This window comes from Rhinolophus sinicus, chromosome 17 (assembly GCF_057876585.1).
Source record: "Rhinolophus sinicus isolate RSI-liver-muscle chromosome 17, RSI-T2T, whole genome shotgun sequence".
NCBI classification, from domain to species: domain Eukaryota; kingdom Metazoa; phylum Chordata; class Mammalia; order Chiroptera; family Rhinolophidae; genus Rhinolophus; species Rhinolophus sinicus.
The window spans coordinates 99,380,196-99,399,101 of NC_142517.1; the positions used below are offsets into that span (position 1 = coordinate 99,380,196).

The following is an 18,906-nucleotide window of genomic DNA, read 5'->3' on the forward strand; positions in this document are numbered from 1 at the left end:
AGCAGTTCTCAAAGTGCATTGATTAAAACCTCTATTGGGGAAAGTGAAAAAAACAATTAACTATCTCTGTGATGATTAGTGGTCTTTGGAATCTTGTTCATAAATCATTGTTTGTTAAAATAATTTCCTAACACATCTATAGCTTATTCCAAGACAGAAATGTCTAATGCATATTTACAACCATGTTTGTCTAATGTATATTTACAACCATGTTCAGTGACTTAACAATGAGGAATAAAAACAAAACTTCTATTTTTTGTGTGAATTATGATGTGTATAAAATAAGTCCTAAAACAAATCCAACACACCATTCACCTATCTTATCTATACTTAATTCTGTAATGTACTTGAAAATGCATACACATATATACATATAAAATAATGTGAAACATATAAAGTTTTCACGAAATAACAAGGCTTTACTACATTTCTCTACAGTCAGAGAGGATGGATTTGCAAAATCATTGCCTTTTGGTATAAGTGAAGAATGGGCAAGGTCTAATAAAACATAGAATTAAGTCAAGGACACAAACTGAGATGAGAAAAGCACATGAGAGAGATTAGAAAATAAGCAATGTGGTTGTTGGCTTTTGTAAATAATTTTTTAAAGCATCATGTGACAAGGATGCTATTCTCTAGACCGCATCCCATCCAAAATTCCTATCACATGTGTCAGGACAACCGAAGTATCCTACTCCAAAAGTCAGTACCTCAGAATACATTAGTGAGATGGAAAGCTTCATCCTGTGGCCAGTGGTGTAGCCCAACACTGTGTATGTTCCACCCATAATTGTGGTTTTGGATTTCTTCACTCCTCTTCACAATGGCTGACTTCAGACACCACTTCGAAGTTGTTCCTCCTCTAACATCAACTTCTAGCCTGGTTGTGAGGCTGACTGTGCACCAGAGCCCTCCCCATAGCTCCAGCCACACTCTGCTTGCTCCTAGAAAATGCTCACCAAATTCTACCTTTGCACACATAGGACACTCCCCTTTGGATAGACGCTGAGACTTCATCTCAAAGAAACTGGAGTGGTTGCCAGATCTCTTAAATGTATCTCCTGCTCATGCTTAAGAAATCACGGTGAATTCTGCAAATGTTCACCTATGATGGCCTTGGATACAGCCAGTACCTCTGACAATAGCAAATGTAGCATTTACAGGGACCAGAGTTAAGACATGAAGGCCAACAGGACTACCCTCCAGACATCTGCTTCTAAACTATTGACAACTATGGCTGCTTGGTCCTTGTCATGCTGCTTCTGCCTCAGCCATCCCTCACGTCTGCATCTCCGTAGGGTTCCCACTTTTATCTGCTCCAGCCCTTGTTTTCCCAGAATCCCTGGAAGTCATCAATCGAAAATGTAAGATTTGTCCATCATTCCTCTTTTATTTCTCTTTTATTCCATATATGCATTCTGAACAGGTCTGGTTACTAAATGCCTTTCCATGTTTAACATTTTTCTTTATTCTCACAACCACTACTTTAATTTGTCGTCTTGAAGCTGGACTATGCAATTGACTCATAAGTAGTTGTTCTAGTTCCTATAATCTGGTACCCATAGATTTATAAGGAGACCATGCATTGGCTTCAAAAATTCTAACTATACTTGCTGTTCTGAATGACTACAGGATTAGAGGTCTGAAATGTTAATTGTTCGTTGACATGTAAGTGCCTTAGGGCCTGCAGTTTGACTTTGGTTGGCCGAAATGACATTGTATTGGAGCAGGACTGATAACGACTGATTTCTTTCTACCTCCTTTCTCCACAGTATTTATTCTCTTCAGGGCACTTATAACTTGCCCTAATAGAACATAACTTCATAAAAGGGGTGGCCAGGATTTTAGGTCTACTTCACTGCAGTAGGAAGAACTAAGTGGATGACTAGATTATTCGGTTAATTAATTGATATGAAAATTATGGGGCTGGAAGCTAGTAATGATTGGGCTAGATTTTAAAAGATATGTAACAATTTTGGCTTTTCTGCAACAGGTTTGCTGCTAGAACACAGGTGTCATGAAAACTACAGCTAAATCTAAGCCAAATGGGAAAGGAAAAGACTCATATCAACATTGTCATCATTGGACACGTAGATTCCAGCAAGTCTACCAATACTGGCCATCTGGTCTACAAACCATCAAAAATTTGAGAGGATGCTGCTGAGTTGGGAAAGCGCTCCTTCCGGTATGCCTGGGTCTTGAACAAACTAAAAGCTGAACGTGAGCGTGGGATCACCACTGATATCTCCCTGTGGAAATTCGAGACCAGCAAGTATTATATGACCATCACGGATGCCCCAGGACACAGAGACTTTATCAAAAACACAATTACGGGCACCTCTCAGTCTGACTGTGCTGTCCTGATTGTTGCTGCTGGGGTTGGTGAATGTGAAGCAGGTATCTCCAAGAATGGGCAGACCCGTGAGCATGCCCTTCTGGCTTACTCACTGGGTGTGAAACAGATAATTATTGGTGTGAACAAAATGGATTCCACTGAGCCGCCTTATAGCCAGAAGAGATACGAGGAAATCGTTAAGGAAGTCAGCACCTACATTAAGAAAATGGGCTACAACCCAGACACAGCAGCATTTGTGCTGATTTCTGGTTGGAATGGTGACAACATGCTGGAGCCAAGTGCTAACATGCCTTGGTTCAAGGGATGGAAAATCACCCGTAAAGCGGAACCACACTGTTTGAAGCTCTGCATTGCATCCTGCGACCAGCTCGTCCAGCTGACAAGCCTTTGCATCTGCCCCTCAAGGACATCTACAAAATTGGTGGTATTGGTCCTGTCCCTGTGGGCCAAGTGGAGACTGGTGTTCTCAGACCCGGCATGGTGGTCACCTTTGCTTCAGTCAACGTTATAACAGGAGTAAAGTCGGTTGAAATGCATCATGGGGCTCTGAATGAAGCTCTTCCTGAGGTTAATGTGGATTTGCTGGAAGATGGCCTGAAGTTTGTCAAGTCTGGTGATGCTGCCACCATTGACATGGTTCTTGGCCCACATGTGTTGAGAGCTTCTCTGACGACCCTCCGCTGGGCTGTTTCGCTGTTCGTGACATGAGACAGACAGTTGCTATCGGTATCAACAAAGCAGTGGACACGAAGGCAGCTGGAGCTGGCAAGGTCACCACGTCTGCCCAGAAAGCTCAGAAGGCTAAATGAGTATTATCCCCAATACCCTGTTTCCCCAAAAATAAGACTTAGCCATACAATCAGCTCTAATGCGTCTTTTGGAGCAAAAATGAATATAAGACCCAGTATTATATTGTATTATATTATATTATATTATATTATATTATATTATATTATATTATATTATATTATAGACCCGGTCTTATATTATAGTAAAATAAGACTGGGTCTTATATTCATTTTTGCTCCAAAAGACGCATTACAGCTTACTGTCCAGCTAGGTCTTATTTTGGGGGAAACACAGTACGTGCCACCTCAGTCTTAATCAGTTGAGGAAGAATGGTCTCAGAACTATTTGTCTTAATTGGCTATTTAAGTTTACTAATACAAGACTGGTTAATGATTACAATGCATTGTAAAACCTTTAGAAGGAAAGAATGTTTTGAAGACCATTTGGGGGGGTTTCCTGTGTGGCAGATTTTAAGTTATTACTTTTTAAAATCAATACCTTTTAGTGGAAACAACCTGACCAAAACTCTGTCACAGAACTTTGAGACCCATTAAAACAAAGTTTAATGAGAAACGTGTGGTCAATACTGTAACTTCCTATAGTACTGCTTGAGTAAGAGACTTAAAAAAAGAGTTTCCCATAACCTATTTCTGGTTTTACATTGCTGAAACTTTAGAATTTGATAATTCTAGTTAACGTTTCTTTCTGGGTGGGAACTTTGGGTTTTTTTCACCTTGTATTAAGGGGAGGAATCACCTGTTTACATAGTAAAAAGCTATGAGGGTGTGGGTCTGTGGTGCAACATCTCATAGGTTAGGTTAGGACAGATAAGCAAAGAGTAACTTTGTTGATGTATAAACTAGTTTACAAAGGCCAAATTCTGTAATGTTAAAGCCCACGTGTTGCATATAAAATTTTGTGTAGTTACATCAATATTGAGTAAATTTTTCGGTATTGCAAATTTTAGTTTTCCAGTTATTGGAATGTGAATTCTCACATTTACAAATATTGGGGGTAGATCAAAGAACCTAAAATGAGGTTTAAATAGTATTGAGCTCTGTCTTGCTACAGTTAACTATATGCAGATTCTAAGAAAATAAATGATACTGGAATTTGAAAAAAAAAAAGATATGTAACAATTTTGGCATCTGTTTATCTGTTGACATGCATATGGGTGAGTTTTAAAATCCATGGTTTTTTATGATTGACAGGTGATGTATGATTTGTAAATGCTTGAGTTTGGTTTGTTGGTGTTAAATGCTCTGATTTGGGGGATGAAATGATACATGGCACGGTTGATGTGTTAAGGCTTGTTAATGATGAGAAGAAGTACGTAAATATCAGAAAGGATAACAAGCAATGCCAATGACATAGAAATGAGGGAAAAGTAAATTCCCAGGGGTGATGTAAAAGGTAAAGGAGATATGTATTTATTGTCATGTTCACTAGAAAAAATATCAAACCTGTGAATTTACTGATATTTTTGTTGAAGCAAAGACTTAGTAAAAAGGAAAGAGGTGTGATTTAAAATAATATATTATGAAAACTATAGTGAGAAGTAATTAAAATGGCTGTAGGTGAATAACCAGAGTCTGGTTTAGAGGTTCAGATTAACTCCTAATTCCTATGCCCAACCGTGAGACCAAGGCAAATTAGATGCCTCTATAAAATAGTTATTGTTGTTGAAGTTCACATATTTCTTATAAACATTAAATAAGACCATATTCAAACATGAAAGTGATTTGTAAACCATAAGACTCTATAGAACGAAATTGTATTATGAAGTATGGTTAAAAAATAGATTGGTCATACTTTAATCTTTGATGTGCTGTGGACTCTTCAAATTTTACACTAGTGTAAATGTAAACAGAAACAGAAGAGGTTGGAAAATGCAGGGCTTATGAGCAGGGGCCTTACAGTTTAAAACTAATTCGATATTGTATTCTGACTGAATCATTTAATATCCCTTAGCCTTAGCAATCTCATCTGGAAAATGGGTAAAATTTTAGCACCTACCTCATAAGAATATTTCTGAGAATTAAGCAACACATATACAACCTTTGACACATACATACACTAAATATAAAAGCAATTATAGACATTATTAAATAGGACAAGTTGAACTAGAATTAGTCACAACATGCCTTCCAAATTTCTAATAATTTTGGCAGATTAAATGAAAAGTAGGAAATACATGGAGAACTCTGGCACAAAGCAGTTGTAGAAATTCTGCCCATAAAAAATGTCTTAAAGCAAGCAAACATTCCTAACAAGAGTTCTTCTTTTTTTTTTTTTTTTGAAACTGACAGAAAAAAAAAAGACTCTGGGTAACAATCCTGGGAAAATAAGGAATATAACATATCACAGTCATCTTTCTGTGGCTCATCCTAGAAAGAGCCCGAGAGTCCAGACCTTGGTCAGAAATTGACTAAGGAATACAAAACCATGAGACTGGTTGCCAAAGAGCTTTGGAAGAAAAACAGTGGGTACCAAGAGCCCACAGATAGGTCATATTTCCAAAGAGAGCTTCCAAGTTTGGACATCACATGTGAATTTTGACAAAGAAAGCCATGTCAGATCTGCAGAGCTAAAGACCATGTTCATATCACATATGCTTCTAGAATTACTTGTAATTCTGAGTCCTTGATTGTATAATTCTACCTTGGTCACTGACTTACTTCTTACTAACTATAAATCACTTGGCTGCTTAGCCCCTGGATATGGGACGTTCCCAATATTTGGCTAAGTCAGGCAGCCATAGCTTTGTGGTTACAGTTCAGGCTGTAGTGAGTGCCAGGCTGCTTGGGTTTGAATCAACTTCTCTACTTACAAGCTTCAGTGACTTGGGCTGAGTCGCTTATCTTTATGTGTCTCACCTGGAAAATGGAAATGACATGAATATTCTTGTTTCAGGTTTTTTTTTGTTTTTTGGGTTTTTTTTGTTTTTGTTTTTGGTTGTGTTGTGAGGTTTAAATGAGTTGGCATTTGTAAAATGCTTGATAGTATTGTCACACAGTAAAGCCTCAAATATGAACTGTTCTCATTATAAGAAGTTATTTCCCTAAATTAGAAATTCTCAAAATGTAGCTACATGGGAATTATCTGGAAGCCTTGTTACCACAGACCCCTCCCACTCCCCATCCCTGCAGTTTCTGACGCAGTGGGTCTGGAACGGAGCCCGAGAATTTATATTTTTATCAAGATCCAGGGGGGTGCTGGTGCTATTGGTCCCAGGACCACACCCTGAGGTCCACTGTCCTGAAACAGTCGTTCCGAATTCTCATCAAAAACTTAAATGCAGTGTAACAAGAGGGAGCAAAAGGCCATTCTAGTTATATTAATTCAGTGTTTGTGAATCCAAATTTGGGAGCCCGGCCTCCAATTGCAGGAGCTATGGAAAGAGGCCTTTGCCAGTTGCGAGGGCTGAGCCTGGAGGCAGTCTTGGTGGGCCGTCGGGCTGGAGATGAGGGAAGGCAACACAAACAGAAATAACAGCATTTATATCCAGTCCTCTGACCATCCCTTTCCCAACAAAGTTTTCTCCAGCTGAGCCACACAGAAAATGCAAACTGCAGGTATCACGGCTTGGATCGCTCTCAGGCTCCAGAAAGAACTTTGGGGAGCCACAGAACCGAGGACAGCCCCGGGTGAACCCCAAAGGCTCACCTGCCAACAGGTGGAGGACAGCGCAGGTATAAACGCACCGTCCCTGAAACTGCCCCGCCCACCAGCCCGGACCTGTCTGGAGAAATCCCGGGAATTGGAAATCGAGGAGGAAATGAGACAGGCAAACGGGCGAACGGCTCTCGTGATGAAGAAGCGTGGTGGCCGCTTCTTAGCCGTGTGACGCGCAGCCCCGGCGGAGTCCCCAGACACGGACAGCAGCGTCACCCCGCCCCCTCCCCGCCTTCTTTCTCTCGGCTCTGGAAGGTAGGTCCCCGCGACCCCAGCGGGTGAACTGCGGGCACCGCCGGTGGCGTGAGCCCATTGGCCACCTGGGCAAAGAGGTGAGCGGCTCCGCCAATCCTTTCCCACGGAGGGGACTGCCCGGCTTGCGAGGGGCTGGGCGTGGGAATGCAGGAATCCGCTGCCCAGGGGGTGGGAGGGGCGAGGGTCGGGTGGGAGTGGGCAGAAGCACCGCAGAAGGAGGGGGATAAACGAAAACTGAGAAAGTCACTTCTTCAATGACTGATATACCAGGCAAAGACACACTCTGAACAGAGATTTATCAGTAGGTGGAGACCCTTATTGTGGACATCTATGGGAGATTTGCCCCCCAAAATTTAGGAGAAACTCCTGGGACCTGGGGTAAATGTAGTTATATTTAAATGGCAACTTTAAGGAGAACTAAAGCACACTGCTGGTGGAGGAGAAAGGAAATTTAAAAGCCTCCGCTCTGCCCTTTGTTTCTGTAACAACAACACTGACAGTAAAGGAACCGGTTACAGTACTCCGAAGGCGTGGAAGCACCGCCAGCTCTCTGTCCAGAGCGTCAGTCAGTCCTGCGCAGCGAGCGAACAAGACTAAGCCATCTGCTCACTGTGGGAGCGGAGGACTTTTCCTCACTCAGGTTTGGATACAATTTCTCACTCCCTGGGAAGGTTTTCTGTCTCTGCCTATGTCAGGAGAGGATCCAGGACCAGGAAAGAAGAGCTCAGGTATTGTGCATTTCTATGTTGCATGATCTACAACTTCTGGTTGAAGTTTGTGGATCCACTATGCACGTTCTTTCAGACTTTTGATTCTCTCTTAAAGAGCTCTTATGTGGGCATACCCACTTCTGTTTTCTGGCTGAACAACAGAATTACCCGCCTTCTGCTATTTCTTTCTTTGCTTATCTACATAATGAAAAGAAGGTGGAAATGCTGTCTTCAGTCAACCAAAGGTTATTAAACTTTTTGTAACCAGGTGGTCACAATGACAAAAGTGGTCGTGTGATTCATCCTATATTAAATTTTAATTTGGGCTAAATTCTAACAATAATTCCATTATCTTTATATCAGAGCATACAAATAATTCAACATCCATGTTGTTTCTAGCATAGCTTATGGTCAAAGGATGGTTGCTGGCAGAATCCAAAAGAAATCATTCTTTTCTAAGGAACTTTGAGATTTATAAATTATGAAGGTCACTTTTCTTAGAAAAGCATAATAAAGCTTTTATTGCAACCCTTGTATGTTCTGAATTCCAGGAGAAAGTAAGGTCTGGATTCCTGGGCTGGCCCTACATGTGGGTTACAGATAACATTTTTCCAACAAGCTGAGCATATTTTTTCCCTGGTTACGCTTCCCTACCCCCGTGGCTGACATGAGGAGGGGGAGAAGGGACCAAGGAAAGAGGCAGAGAGATATTCTAAACGGAGCCAAAGCACACAGCCTCGTGCCTGCGAGGGGTCAGTGTGGCCCAGCGCAAGTGTAGGTGCAGAGCTCGAGCCCTCTCAGCGGGTCACTTACTGTTACTTCTGGTCGTCATTTGGCAGTGAAACGTGCAATGTGCCTTTTTCTGGCAAAGTCTCGAGGATGTATTAGAAAGAGATTTACTCACCCTTCCAGTGGATGATTACCGCTCATAAAAATGTCTTTGAAGAAGGTTTAATAAAATTAAAACCAATGTTCTACAGTCCATGATAAAAAGTGTTGCAAAATTTAGTTTGATCATATACACACACACATACATATACACAGAAACATACACACAATATATAGATAGATGGATAGATAGATAGATAGATATAGATATAAAAGGCTGCGAGGCATACAGCAGAATGTTAATGGTTATATTTAGGTGGTGGGGATATAAGTAATTTTAATTTTTTCCTACTTACAGTTTCCAATTTCTTATCATGCATATTTATTAGTCTTAAAACCAGTTTTTAAAAAATAATCTAAAGAACAAAGGTATAAATAGGAAACTAAACCTTATATATTTCAGTTGTCACAATATCTTTATTATGGTCCTCGTTCTCTCTTTTTAATGAGTCCCTGAATGACAGGGATTAGCTGCTTTTTATAAAGAATTGAAAAACTGTGAAGGAATGTTCACAACAATAAATATCCCACTTGATCACAAAGCTCCATGTAACGTCAGCGCACATACTATGGCTTTGTTAAGTTTTACCGTAAACACAAAAGGAATATAACTGAATCAAAATAAAATTGACTACTTACTATTTAAAGCTAAATTCTCCACCTACCAGATACAGTATGTGATACAATCTATACATATCACACTTATGTCCCTTCAGGAAGGTCTCCGAGATTACCAAAGGTGCTGCGTGCGGTTGTCCTGGGACTTTGCTCCAACGTCAGTGGTAACTCCAAGGTGTGATGTTTTTCAGGATGAAAGCGAACGGCGGAGGAATCACCTGCTTCCTGGCCTCCTTCGCTGTGATCTGCCTGGTGGCCCCCCGCGGGGGCGGGGCCTGTCCTCGCCGCTGTGCCTGTTACTTGCCGACAGAGGTGCACTGCACCTTCCGGTACCTGACCGCCATTCCGGACAGCATCCCGCCCAGTGTGGAACGTATCAATTTAGGGTGCGTGGGGCCCTTGTCTTGTCCCCTTCTCAAGGAGGGATTGCCCTCAAAGCACTTGTGATTTTGGGAGATTAACCACAATTGTAATTCTGAAATGAGTGTGTATGAGGATCTTTGTTAGGGCAGTAAGACAATGTTTCCCCTAGAAACTTTTTCTAAGGGGAAAGTTCTTCTAGAGCCTGAAGTCATTCTTGGTAAGTTGGGAGTTCCGTGGCTATGGAAAAGCTTCATTCTGGCTACCTTTGTGCTGGAAAAGAACAAAGCTGTTAGGAATTAGGGTTACAGTATATCAGTGAGAGATGACAGGACAACTAGCAATGTCCTATATATGAAAAAGATGTGTGAAAAGCCAGCTAGATCCTTTCTGAAGGCCCTAGGGCTTTTTTCCATACAAACTGACTTATTTTAAATGCTTTTTAAAATGCATACCTAATTATGTAAATCTACCAAAAGGTGGCTATATTTTAAAGGTTCATAAAAAACTGTGTCTGAACAAACGTGTAGTTGGACTTCGTATCATTTAACATTAGTGAGCACCTACTATGCGCCAAACACAACGACGGTACCAGGGATACAATGAATAAGCTGTATTATTCACTTCTAGAAGCTGTAGTTAAAGGGAGAAGACAGATGTACAATCAGTACAATTTAATAAGAATCATAATAGAGCAAAGGGCCTTGGGAACAATCACTAATAATAATAGCTACCATTAATTGCTGCTTACTATGTCCTGACATTGAGCTAAGCACTCGTCATGTACTCACTTATAACCCCTTTGGAGTAGGTTCTATTATTTGCATTTTATTGGTGAGAAAACCTAGGCACAGAAAGGTTACTGATTTTATCCTGGGTCTCGCCACTACCAAGTGCCTGAGTTCATAATCATGACCAATTTAGCTTCAGAGACCAGGTTTCTTAACCACTGTTTTATGACGTGGGAGAGTCAGGGGACATGTCAGAAAATTGTGGGCTGAGTCTTAATAGTGGTCACAAACAGGGAGGGGCGGAGCAAGGCATCCCCACCTGAAGGAATAGCACACACACAGAGGTGTGGAAAGGAGAAGGAATGGGGCATGTTCCAGGGACGTGAATAAGGTGGTGTTACCGAGACTGCAAACACTGGGCAAACCTTCTGTGGCATCTGATGAATTTCAGTAATATGTCAAGCATTGGATTATCTTCGGAGAGCACAGGTAAAGTCAGAGCGGCATTGATGTGTGTGTGCATGTGTGCGGGAGCGTTGGTTTTTGCTTTGACATTTGCACTTTAGTTGATAGGCTTAGCTTATGCCTGAAAAGACCTTTTCATTTCAGGTACAATAGCTTGGTCAGATTGACGGAAACAGATTTTTCTGGCCTGAATAAACTGGAGTTACTACTGCTGCACAGCAATGGTGTTCACACCATCCCCGCTAAGACCTTCTCAGATTTGCAGGCCTTGCAGGTGAGACTCGTGGGGGGAAGGGACAGGTAAAAGAGGTGAGGTGCCTGTTCCGAAAACTACCTGTACCTATAGTATCCAAAAATCAACATCCTGCAAATTATTAGTAGACATACAGGGAGAATGTCGAAAGAACCGATTTCTTTTCAAAAGCAACAGTGTGTGGAATTTAGAATAATGAAAAAAATTCTGAGGCAAGTTTTCTTATACCTCAGGCTTATAGGAAGAAAATTAATACCCAGTGATTATGAAACCTTTACAATTGAATCCTGAAAGGCTACTTCTACTCTTGTTCATCTGGAAACTCAATATGGTTACTAAATAAATTGCTATTTTAGAAGTGAGCTTTCTATAGAGCAATATACTTTTTTAGTTTCACTTTACTTATTTATTTATACCCTGCCTTGTTCAACAAAACTTTAAAAAGTTCAGGGACTTTCCAGGATGTGTCAGATATTGTGAGAATGATCACTCCAGTACGTGAGACAGTAAAAGGTAAAATAAATCTAATGATGAGGACAAACGGAACACAGTGAAATGCAGACATATAGATCCGAACGTCTGTTATAACTAGGACTTGAGGCTTTCAAGGAGCTAATTCACAATTCATGACATCTATTCATTTTTAATAAATAAAAATGAAATAAAACTCTTCAGGAAAATCACAACCACAACTGATTTTTAAATCAGAGAGATTATCTCCCAAAGCGCCTGATAAAATAGATACAGTGCAATAAAATAGTAATATCCAATAAAATAAAGTCAGTAATATCAAAGATAAAATACTGGTGTGTATAGAGCCTTTTGTCATCATACCAGCGCTGTGTAAAGCCATATAATTCAGTCTAGGTATAGGATTAGAGTTATTTGGTTTAAACAGGCTTTATTTGGAATACGTGTGTTCAGAGGATTAGGTGAAATACATATTCTTCATGCAGTTCTCCACACACTTATACTCTCGACCAGGTTTTCAGTAGATATTGAGGCGCAATGAGTTTGAGATTGTACTTTCAGGGAATATTTGGGGCAAAGCTCTTCTATGTTGCCAGTTTAATTTTTCTTTGCGTATTAGGGAACTTGGCATTCCAGAAAATCACTCTCAACAGAGATGACAGATTATGCCAAGTCAGGAAAAAATTATGAGAAACCATTGTTTTTACTAGCATTTCTTTTTCTTTCCTTTTTGGAAGAGAAAATTTGCTCAACTAGTAACTGGAAAAGAAATTGAAAAAGACACACACACTACTGAAATATTCAAAAATTATTTTAATTTCAATTCAAAACCAATTAAAGTCATGTCACTCATAATACCAAAAAGTGGAAAACACCCCAAATGTTTATCAACTGATAAATGGATAAACAACATATGTTACATATATGCAATGAAATACTATTTGGCATTTATAGAAAGGGTTGAAGGACTGATACATGCTAAACATGGATTGGTCTTGAAAATATTAGGCTAATTGAAAACAGCTAGACACAAAAGACCACGTTTAGTATGGTGCCATTTATTTTAAATGTTGAGAATAGGCAAATCTATAAAAACAAAGTAAATTAGTGGTTTTCTAGGGCTAGGAGGAGCGATGAAATAACTGCTAATGAGTATTGGTTTTACTTTGGGGTGACGAAAAATTTCTAAAATTAGAGTGGAAATGGTTGCACAACTCTGTGAATATACTAAAAAACTACCGAATTGTACATTTTAAAAAGGTAATTATTATGGTGTGTGAATCATACATAATCAATAAAATCATTATAAATGTAAAAGGTAAATTAAAATCAATATACTTATGAAAACTCAGGTTCAAGAAATCTCAAATTTACTTAAAATATCAAGATACTTAAAAAAAAACTTATGAAAATTTTCAACTACGTACAAAAGTAGAATATAATGAACCCCAATGTAGCATCACCCAGCTTCAGTGTTATCACCACATAACAGATTGTTTCATCTGTACCTTCACTCACCTCTTTTCGACTTCATTGTATTGTTTTGAAACAAATCCATGATATCATAAAGTTTCATCTGTACTTCAATATTTCAATGATAAGGAGTCTTTAAAAAATAACCACATTGTTATTATATCTTAAAGTTTTAGCACTAATTCCTTGATGTCATCAAATGTTTGTGAGTGTTCTAATTTCTCTGATGTTCTCCTATTTAATTTGCAACTAATTTGTTTGAATTAGAACTCAACTACGGCACACATCGCATTGTATTAATTGCAATATATGGTTTATTGATATGCTTTTCCCTTTTGTGAAAATTCCTTTGACAAAATAAATGTGTCCTTTTTATTCTTAGGTCTTAAAAATGAGCTATAACAAAGTTCGAAAACTTGAGAAGGATACTTTTTATGGCCTCAAGAGCTTGACACGGTTGCATATGGACCACAACAATATTGAGTTTATAAACCCAGAGGTTTTTTATGGACTCACCTTTCTCCGACTGGTGCACTTGGAAGGAAATCGGCTCACTAAGCTCCATCCAGATACATTTGTCTCTCTGCGCTACCTCCAGATATTTAAGACATCTTTCATTAAGTACCTGTACTTGTCTGATAATTTTCTGAGCACTCTCCCTCAAGAGATGGTCTCCTGTATGCCTGATCTGGAAAGCCTTTACCTTCACGGGAACCCCTGGACCTGCGACTGTCATTTAAAATGGTTGTCTGATTGGATACAGGAGAAGCCAGGTATCAACACTGTTTATTTCTTTGTCATACTGTAATAGAAGAAAACTGCCTGAGGAGTTTTATCAGTAAGTGGGGAGGCCATAGTAATTTAGCTGGAAAAAAAATGAAGTCTAAGTAATGATTCAGTGATAACGAATTCTCTTAATTCTTTAATGAATTAATCATCCATTGTTTAAAAGGCCAACTATCCAATCACCACTCCTGGCTTTTGGAAAACTTGGGGAATAAGAAATGTGTGTGTTACTCGTCCCTATTTACCATGAGCCATAAAAACCCTTCCCTCTTCTTACCTTCCTTTCAGTCACTCAGTCACAGATCCTTTTTGGAGCTTCATTCAGGGTTCTTTGCTAGGTAATGGAAATACCAACGGCACGCATTGTCTCTGCTTTAACCACACTTCTAGTGAGTTACAGATAAGCAAACAGACAAGCAGGGGTGAAATGTGCTTTGATGGGGAAAGTAGAATTTACCATAAAGAAAGCAAGGTCCATTCAGTCAACAAGTAGTTATCATAAACCTGTGTACAAGAAGCCACAGAAAACATAGGGATCCAAAAATGAACAGGACACATTAAGGTCCCTGCCTTCGTGAAGCCTACATTTTTGTGGGGAAAACCAGCAAAAAACTAATTAATTATTAAATTAACGACTATTAATTATTACAATTTTATTTAAATGAACTAAGTCCTTAAGACAATGACCGAAAGGAACCCATTGATTTAAATGAACTAAGTCCTTAAGACAATGACTGAAAGGAACCCAGCAAAGGAGGATGGTTGGTTACTTTGAGAACATTCATGGGCACTGTATTGCCATGCCGGGATCCCGGAGAAGTGGGAGGCCGGGCCGCAGTCCTCTCTTTGGAGAGTTTTAGTTTGAGATGAGGAAGGAAGGGTGTCAGCCAGATGGAAATGCGCAGTCACGCAGGACTCCTCAAGCAGGAGAGAGATGAGCATGTTCAAGACGAGGAGAGATTGTTGAGAAGGAGACGGTGACAACACTGCAGAAGGAGCAGGTCATTAATGGAGCAAGTCCTCTGAGCAGATTGGGGAGCAAGCTATCCAGCCATAGCTGGAGGGATGTTCCTTAGGAGGTAGGAGGAAAAAGGACTAGATGGGCACAAAAGCAGGTGAGTTCTTGGGTCTGGTGGAGAAGACAAAGGAGGTTCTTATGTGATGGCTTTTCCTCCTTCATGAAGTTGTAGGAGAGGTGACGGAGGAAGGTGCTAGGAAGGAGTCAAGGTTGGAAGCTTAAGAAAAGTAGAAAAGGTTTAAAGTTGCTGCTTTGAAATCTATATAGATTTTGTGTGTGTGTGTGTGTGTGTGTGTGTATACAATCATATATACGAGGTTTGACAATTAAGTTCGCGAACTTGTTGCAATGCTGTTGCTAAACTTTTTTGATATCAGAGGGATTATTCATTATGAATTTGTACCAACTGGACAGTTAACCAAGTTTACTATTTGGAAGTGCTGAAAAGGCTGTGCAAAAAAGTTAGACGACCTGAACTTTTCGCCAACAATTCATGGCTCTTGCATCATGACAGTGCCCCAGCTCACACGGCACTGTCTATGAAGGAGTTTTTACCAGTAAGCAAATAACTGTATTGGAACACCCTCCCTACTCACCTGATCTGACCCGCAATGACTTCTTTCATTACCCGAAGATAAAAGAAATATTGAAAGGAAGACATTTTGATGACATTCAGGACATCAAGCGTATTACGAAGGTAGATCTGATGGCCATTTCAGAAAGAGTTCCAAATTGTTTTGAAGGGTGGACTAGGCACTGGTGTCAGTGTATAGCTTCCCAAGGGCAGTACTTCAAAGGTGACTGTAGTGATATTCAGCAATGAGGTATGTAGCACTTTTTCTAGGATGAGTTCATGAACTTAATTGTCACACCTTGTATCTATATGTGTAGTCAGTTAATAAATTAGTGAAAAGCTAAATCAAAAACATTAGCTGAACATTGGGAGGTACTTTAGACCAATAGACACCATCTTTGCTGTCCAGGAGTTTAGAATCTTTTAGGTAAATATACTAAACACATAAAAAGACATTAAAGCTGTGAATGAAAAACATCAAATACTTATAGTGAAGATTTAGTTCTGTAGGAGCTCAGAGTCAGTAAAAATTACTTCTGCACTGGATAAAAAGAGGGAAATGGGGCTGGAGCATAAAAGATACATCGGAGGGAAAAGAATGAATAAGACAAAGAAGCAGGGAGGTAACATGTCCTCAGTTTGTGTTTGATATGGTGATAGATGCTTTCTCTTCAATCCTCACAACAATCCTCAATTTATAGGTGAAGAAACTGAGGCTTTGAAATGTTAGGTGTCTGGGCTAGTCATTTAGGCCCTTTTTGCCTCAGTAATGGGAAAGAATAATTACGATGGCACATACAAAGTGCTTAGTGCAATGTGTGACACAAAGTAAGCACTCAATAAAATATAAGGATTAACATTTTTTCATTGTCACCCAAGTCACACAGCTAGAAAGTAGAAAAGCAGAAACTCAAAAGTCCAGATCATTTCCTAAAATGTATTTGGGATGAAGAAACTGCTTTGTACATAAATAGGCAGATGTAATAAGTTGTATGAAAAGGGTAATGAATGGCCCAGGTTGCCTAGCGTAGTGTCAGTATAGACTAGCAAGGTGTTTTGAACCCAATGTGGGGGAGCATGGAATGCCAGGCTAAACAGTACTTTAGCCTATAGAAGAAAAAAGGAAGATTTTCTAGTGAAAGATTTTGAACACATTTTCCCAATGAGATGCTTTAAAGGATCTCCAATCTGTGAGCACTGGCGTGGGGAGAAACACGAGCCCAGCTGGGGAATGAATGACAGATTAAACTATGAGGTGGCCACACCTGAATGTAGCCTCTACAGCTACATCGCAAAGGCAGTAGGGATTGAGTGGGGGTTGCTCAATACTTCCAAATACCATGGAGAGATAAAGGAGAATGAGGAATGAGAATGAACCATTGGATTTTCATGTGATTGCTTGCTGGATTATGGGGGGGAGGATGGTGAGCAAATAGAGGAAACTCATCTGAGAAATGTAGCAGTGAAAACGTTTAAAAAAATAAGGTGATGCCCCCAGGGAGAGAACTGCATAACCAGAGAGAAAATGATTCTGTGTTCATGTGGGGACAGACCCAGGAGTGCAGTTTCCAGGCTCTCGCCCTCACGTGGAAAGGTGCTCACTCGGGTAGTAAATGGCCATCAACTGTGATTGCATGGCCATCAGCTGTGGCTAGTTGGCCGTCAGCTGTAACCAGTGAGCCATTGGCCACTAATATAACTGCTGTGGCTATGATAGCAGCAGATGGGGGCTAGCAAGAAGATGGTGGCTGGCAAGCGTGGATTGCAGTTAGCATGGCGGATTGCAGCTAGCAAGTAACGTTGTTTGGCAGAGAGACTATAGTGGTATAACTCCCCTATCTATGGCTCTGTGGGTGTTCCTTTTTGGCCTCACCATGTCCTGCGTCCTTATGCGGGGAGTGGGACCAGAGATCCTGCATGCCATCCCACATGACAGTTCAGCTCCTACAAGGTGTCAAACCTACTTGCTATTTTGCTACTTACCTGCTCTGGTGACAAAATTCAGGCTCAAGTACATTGTTAGCACCTAACATTTCATCAAGTGGAATATGCCACTGATTGTAAGATATACAATTATTTTATAGGCTAGAGTCCAGGAATTGGCAAACTATAGTCCACGGGCCAAATCTACCCCTCAACAAACTTTTGTAAATAGAGTTTTATTGGAACACACTCATGCCCAGTTCTTTACATAACATCTATGGCTGCTTTGGTGCTCCAGTGATGTAGACGAGTCATGTCAGAGAACTATGGTTCACAAAAACTAAAATCTTTACCATCTGGCCCTTTCCCTAAAAAGTTCGCTGACCCTAGCCTAGAGAACAAAGCCTGAGTTCCACAGCCTGGCATGCCATGTCTTCCCAGTGTGATCCTTGACTAATTTCAGCCTCCTTTTACTTCCTCTCCAACTGTCAGCTGGCCTTACATCCCTGATACATCTAATGCTGCTTTACACCTCATATCAGCTGCTTCCCTGCCTGGAGCATTTTCCTTATTTTTCCGCCTGATGGGCTCCCAGCCAGCCAGCAAACTGCTCCACACTCACCCTTTCTGGGAAGCCTCGCTGTGCCTCCATCCACCCATTCATGTCAGAATAGTCATTTCACAACTTCCGGTTTGCCCACACTTCCATTCTTGAATGGATAACATTTTACTATATTTATTAGTATTAGATGTCTGTTGCCTTTCCTATGTCTAGTTTATCTCTCCTTAGCTGCTTGAATGTGCTTAGGACATAGTAGGTCCTCAATAATTTTTGTTATACTAAGTTTTTATCAATTAAATAGCCATTTTGATGGTGGACTCAAATGAGCCCACCCCCACTTACGGTCTTCATATGGTCCTACACTGTGTGTGTGTAAAATAATGAGCTAAACCCATTAGGGCTAATATCTTTCAGTTGTGTCTAAATAAGCAATCGTTCTCCTTTTGACTGAGATGCCTTAATGATAATCCTACAGGACTCATGAATCAGTCACATCAACTTCTTCTGCTTTGAAATTTTTTTCATCTATTCCAAGAGATTTTTCAGTTTCTCGTGCCTTCAGTTGACTCACTTGGTGTGTGACAGACAAGCTTTTCGCACATCTTGATGGTCAAATGTAACACTGCGTCATCTATTTGTGGGTGTCTTCCATTCGTAGGTTCCAAAATGCTCTTGGCTCTGCTTTTCTATAATGTATGGATTAGTGTCCATTTCTCTGACAAACATTTGTGTTACAAATACTAAATTTACGTCTGGCTGCTGTTTCCATGTCTTTCTACTTAGATAATAACTTCTTGTTTTAATGCTAAAGCATAGTGTAATCTTAATAAAAACATTTTAAGTGGCAAATTTAATACTTGTATGTAGTACCAACAGTGCATGTAACTCAATTGAAGAGAAAATAAAACAAATAGCTGTGACGGTATTTGTGTGTGTACAGGCAGTGGTAGCTCTATCAAGACTGCCAGCTGTTGGTCTGGTGCTGTAAAACACCTCCAA

At 40.1% G+C, this 18,906-nt stretch overlaps 1 protein-coding gene and 1 pseudogene across 3 annotated transcripts in view; both read left to right on the forward strand.

Moving 5' to 3' along the window:
* Positions 1–1,961: 1,961 nt before the first annotated feature.
* LOC109456493 (elongation factor 1-alpha 1 pseudogene) lies at positions 1,962–3,101 on the forward strand (annotated as a pseudogene).
* Positions 3,102–6,453: 3,352 nt separating this feature from the next.
* The window catches only part of IGSF10 (immunoglobulin superfamily member 10), a 28,541-nt gene continuing 16,088 nt past the window's right edge, over positions 6,454–18,906 (forward strand). Inside the window, exons 1-5 of one of the 3 annotated variants that reach the window (XM_088793718.1) lie at positions 6,454–7,152; positions 7,576–7,803; positions 9,483–9,677; positions 10,992–11,121; positions 13,427–13,817. In XM_088793718.1, coding sequence (XP_088649844.1) covers positions 9,484–9,677; positions 10,992–11,121; positions 13,427–13,817 — 715 coding nt within the window. In that variant the 5' untranslated portion in view covers positions 6,454–7,152; positions 7,576–7,803; position 9,483. Of the gene's footprint in view, positions 7,153–7,291; positions 7,804–9,482; positions 9,678–10,991; positions 11,122–13,426; positions 13,818–18,906 lie in introns of those variants that run through there. The other 2 variants (XM_088793720.1, XM_088793719.1) reach the window with 2 other exon arrangements.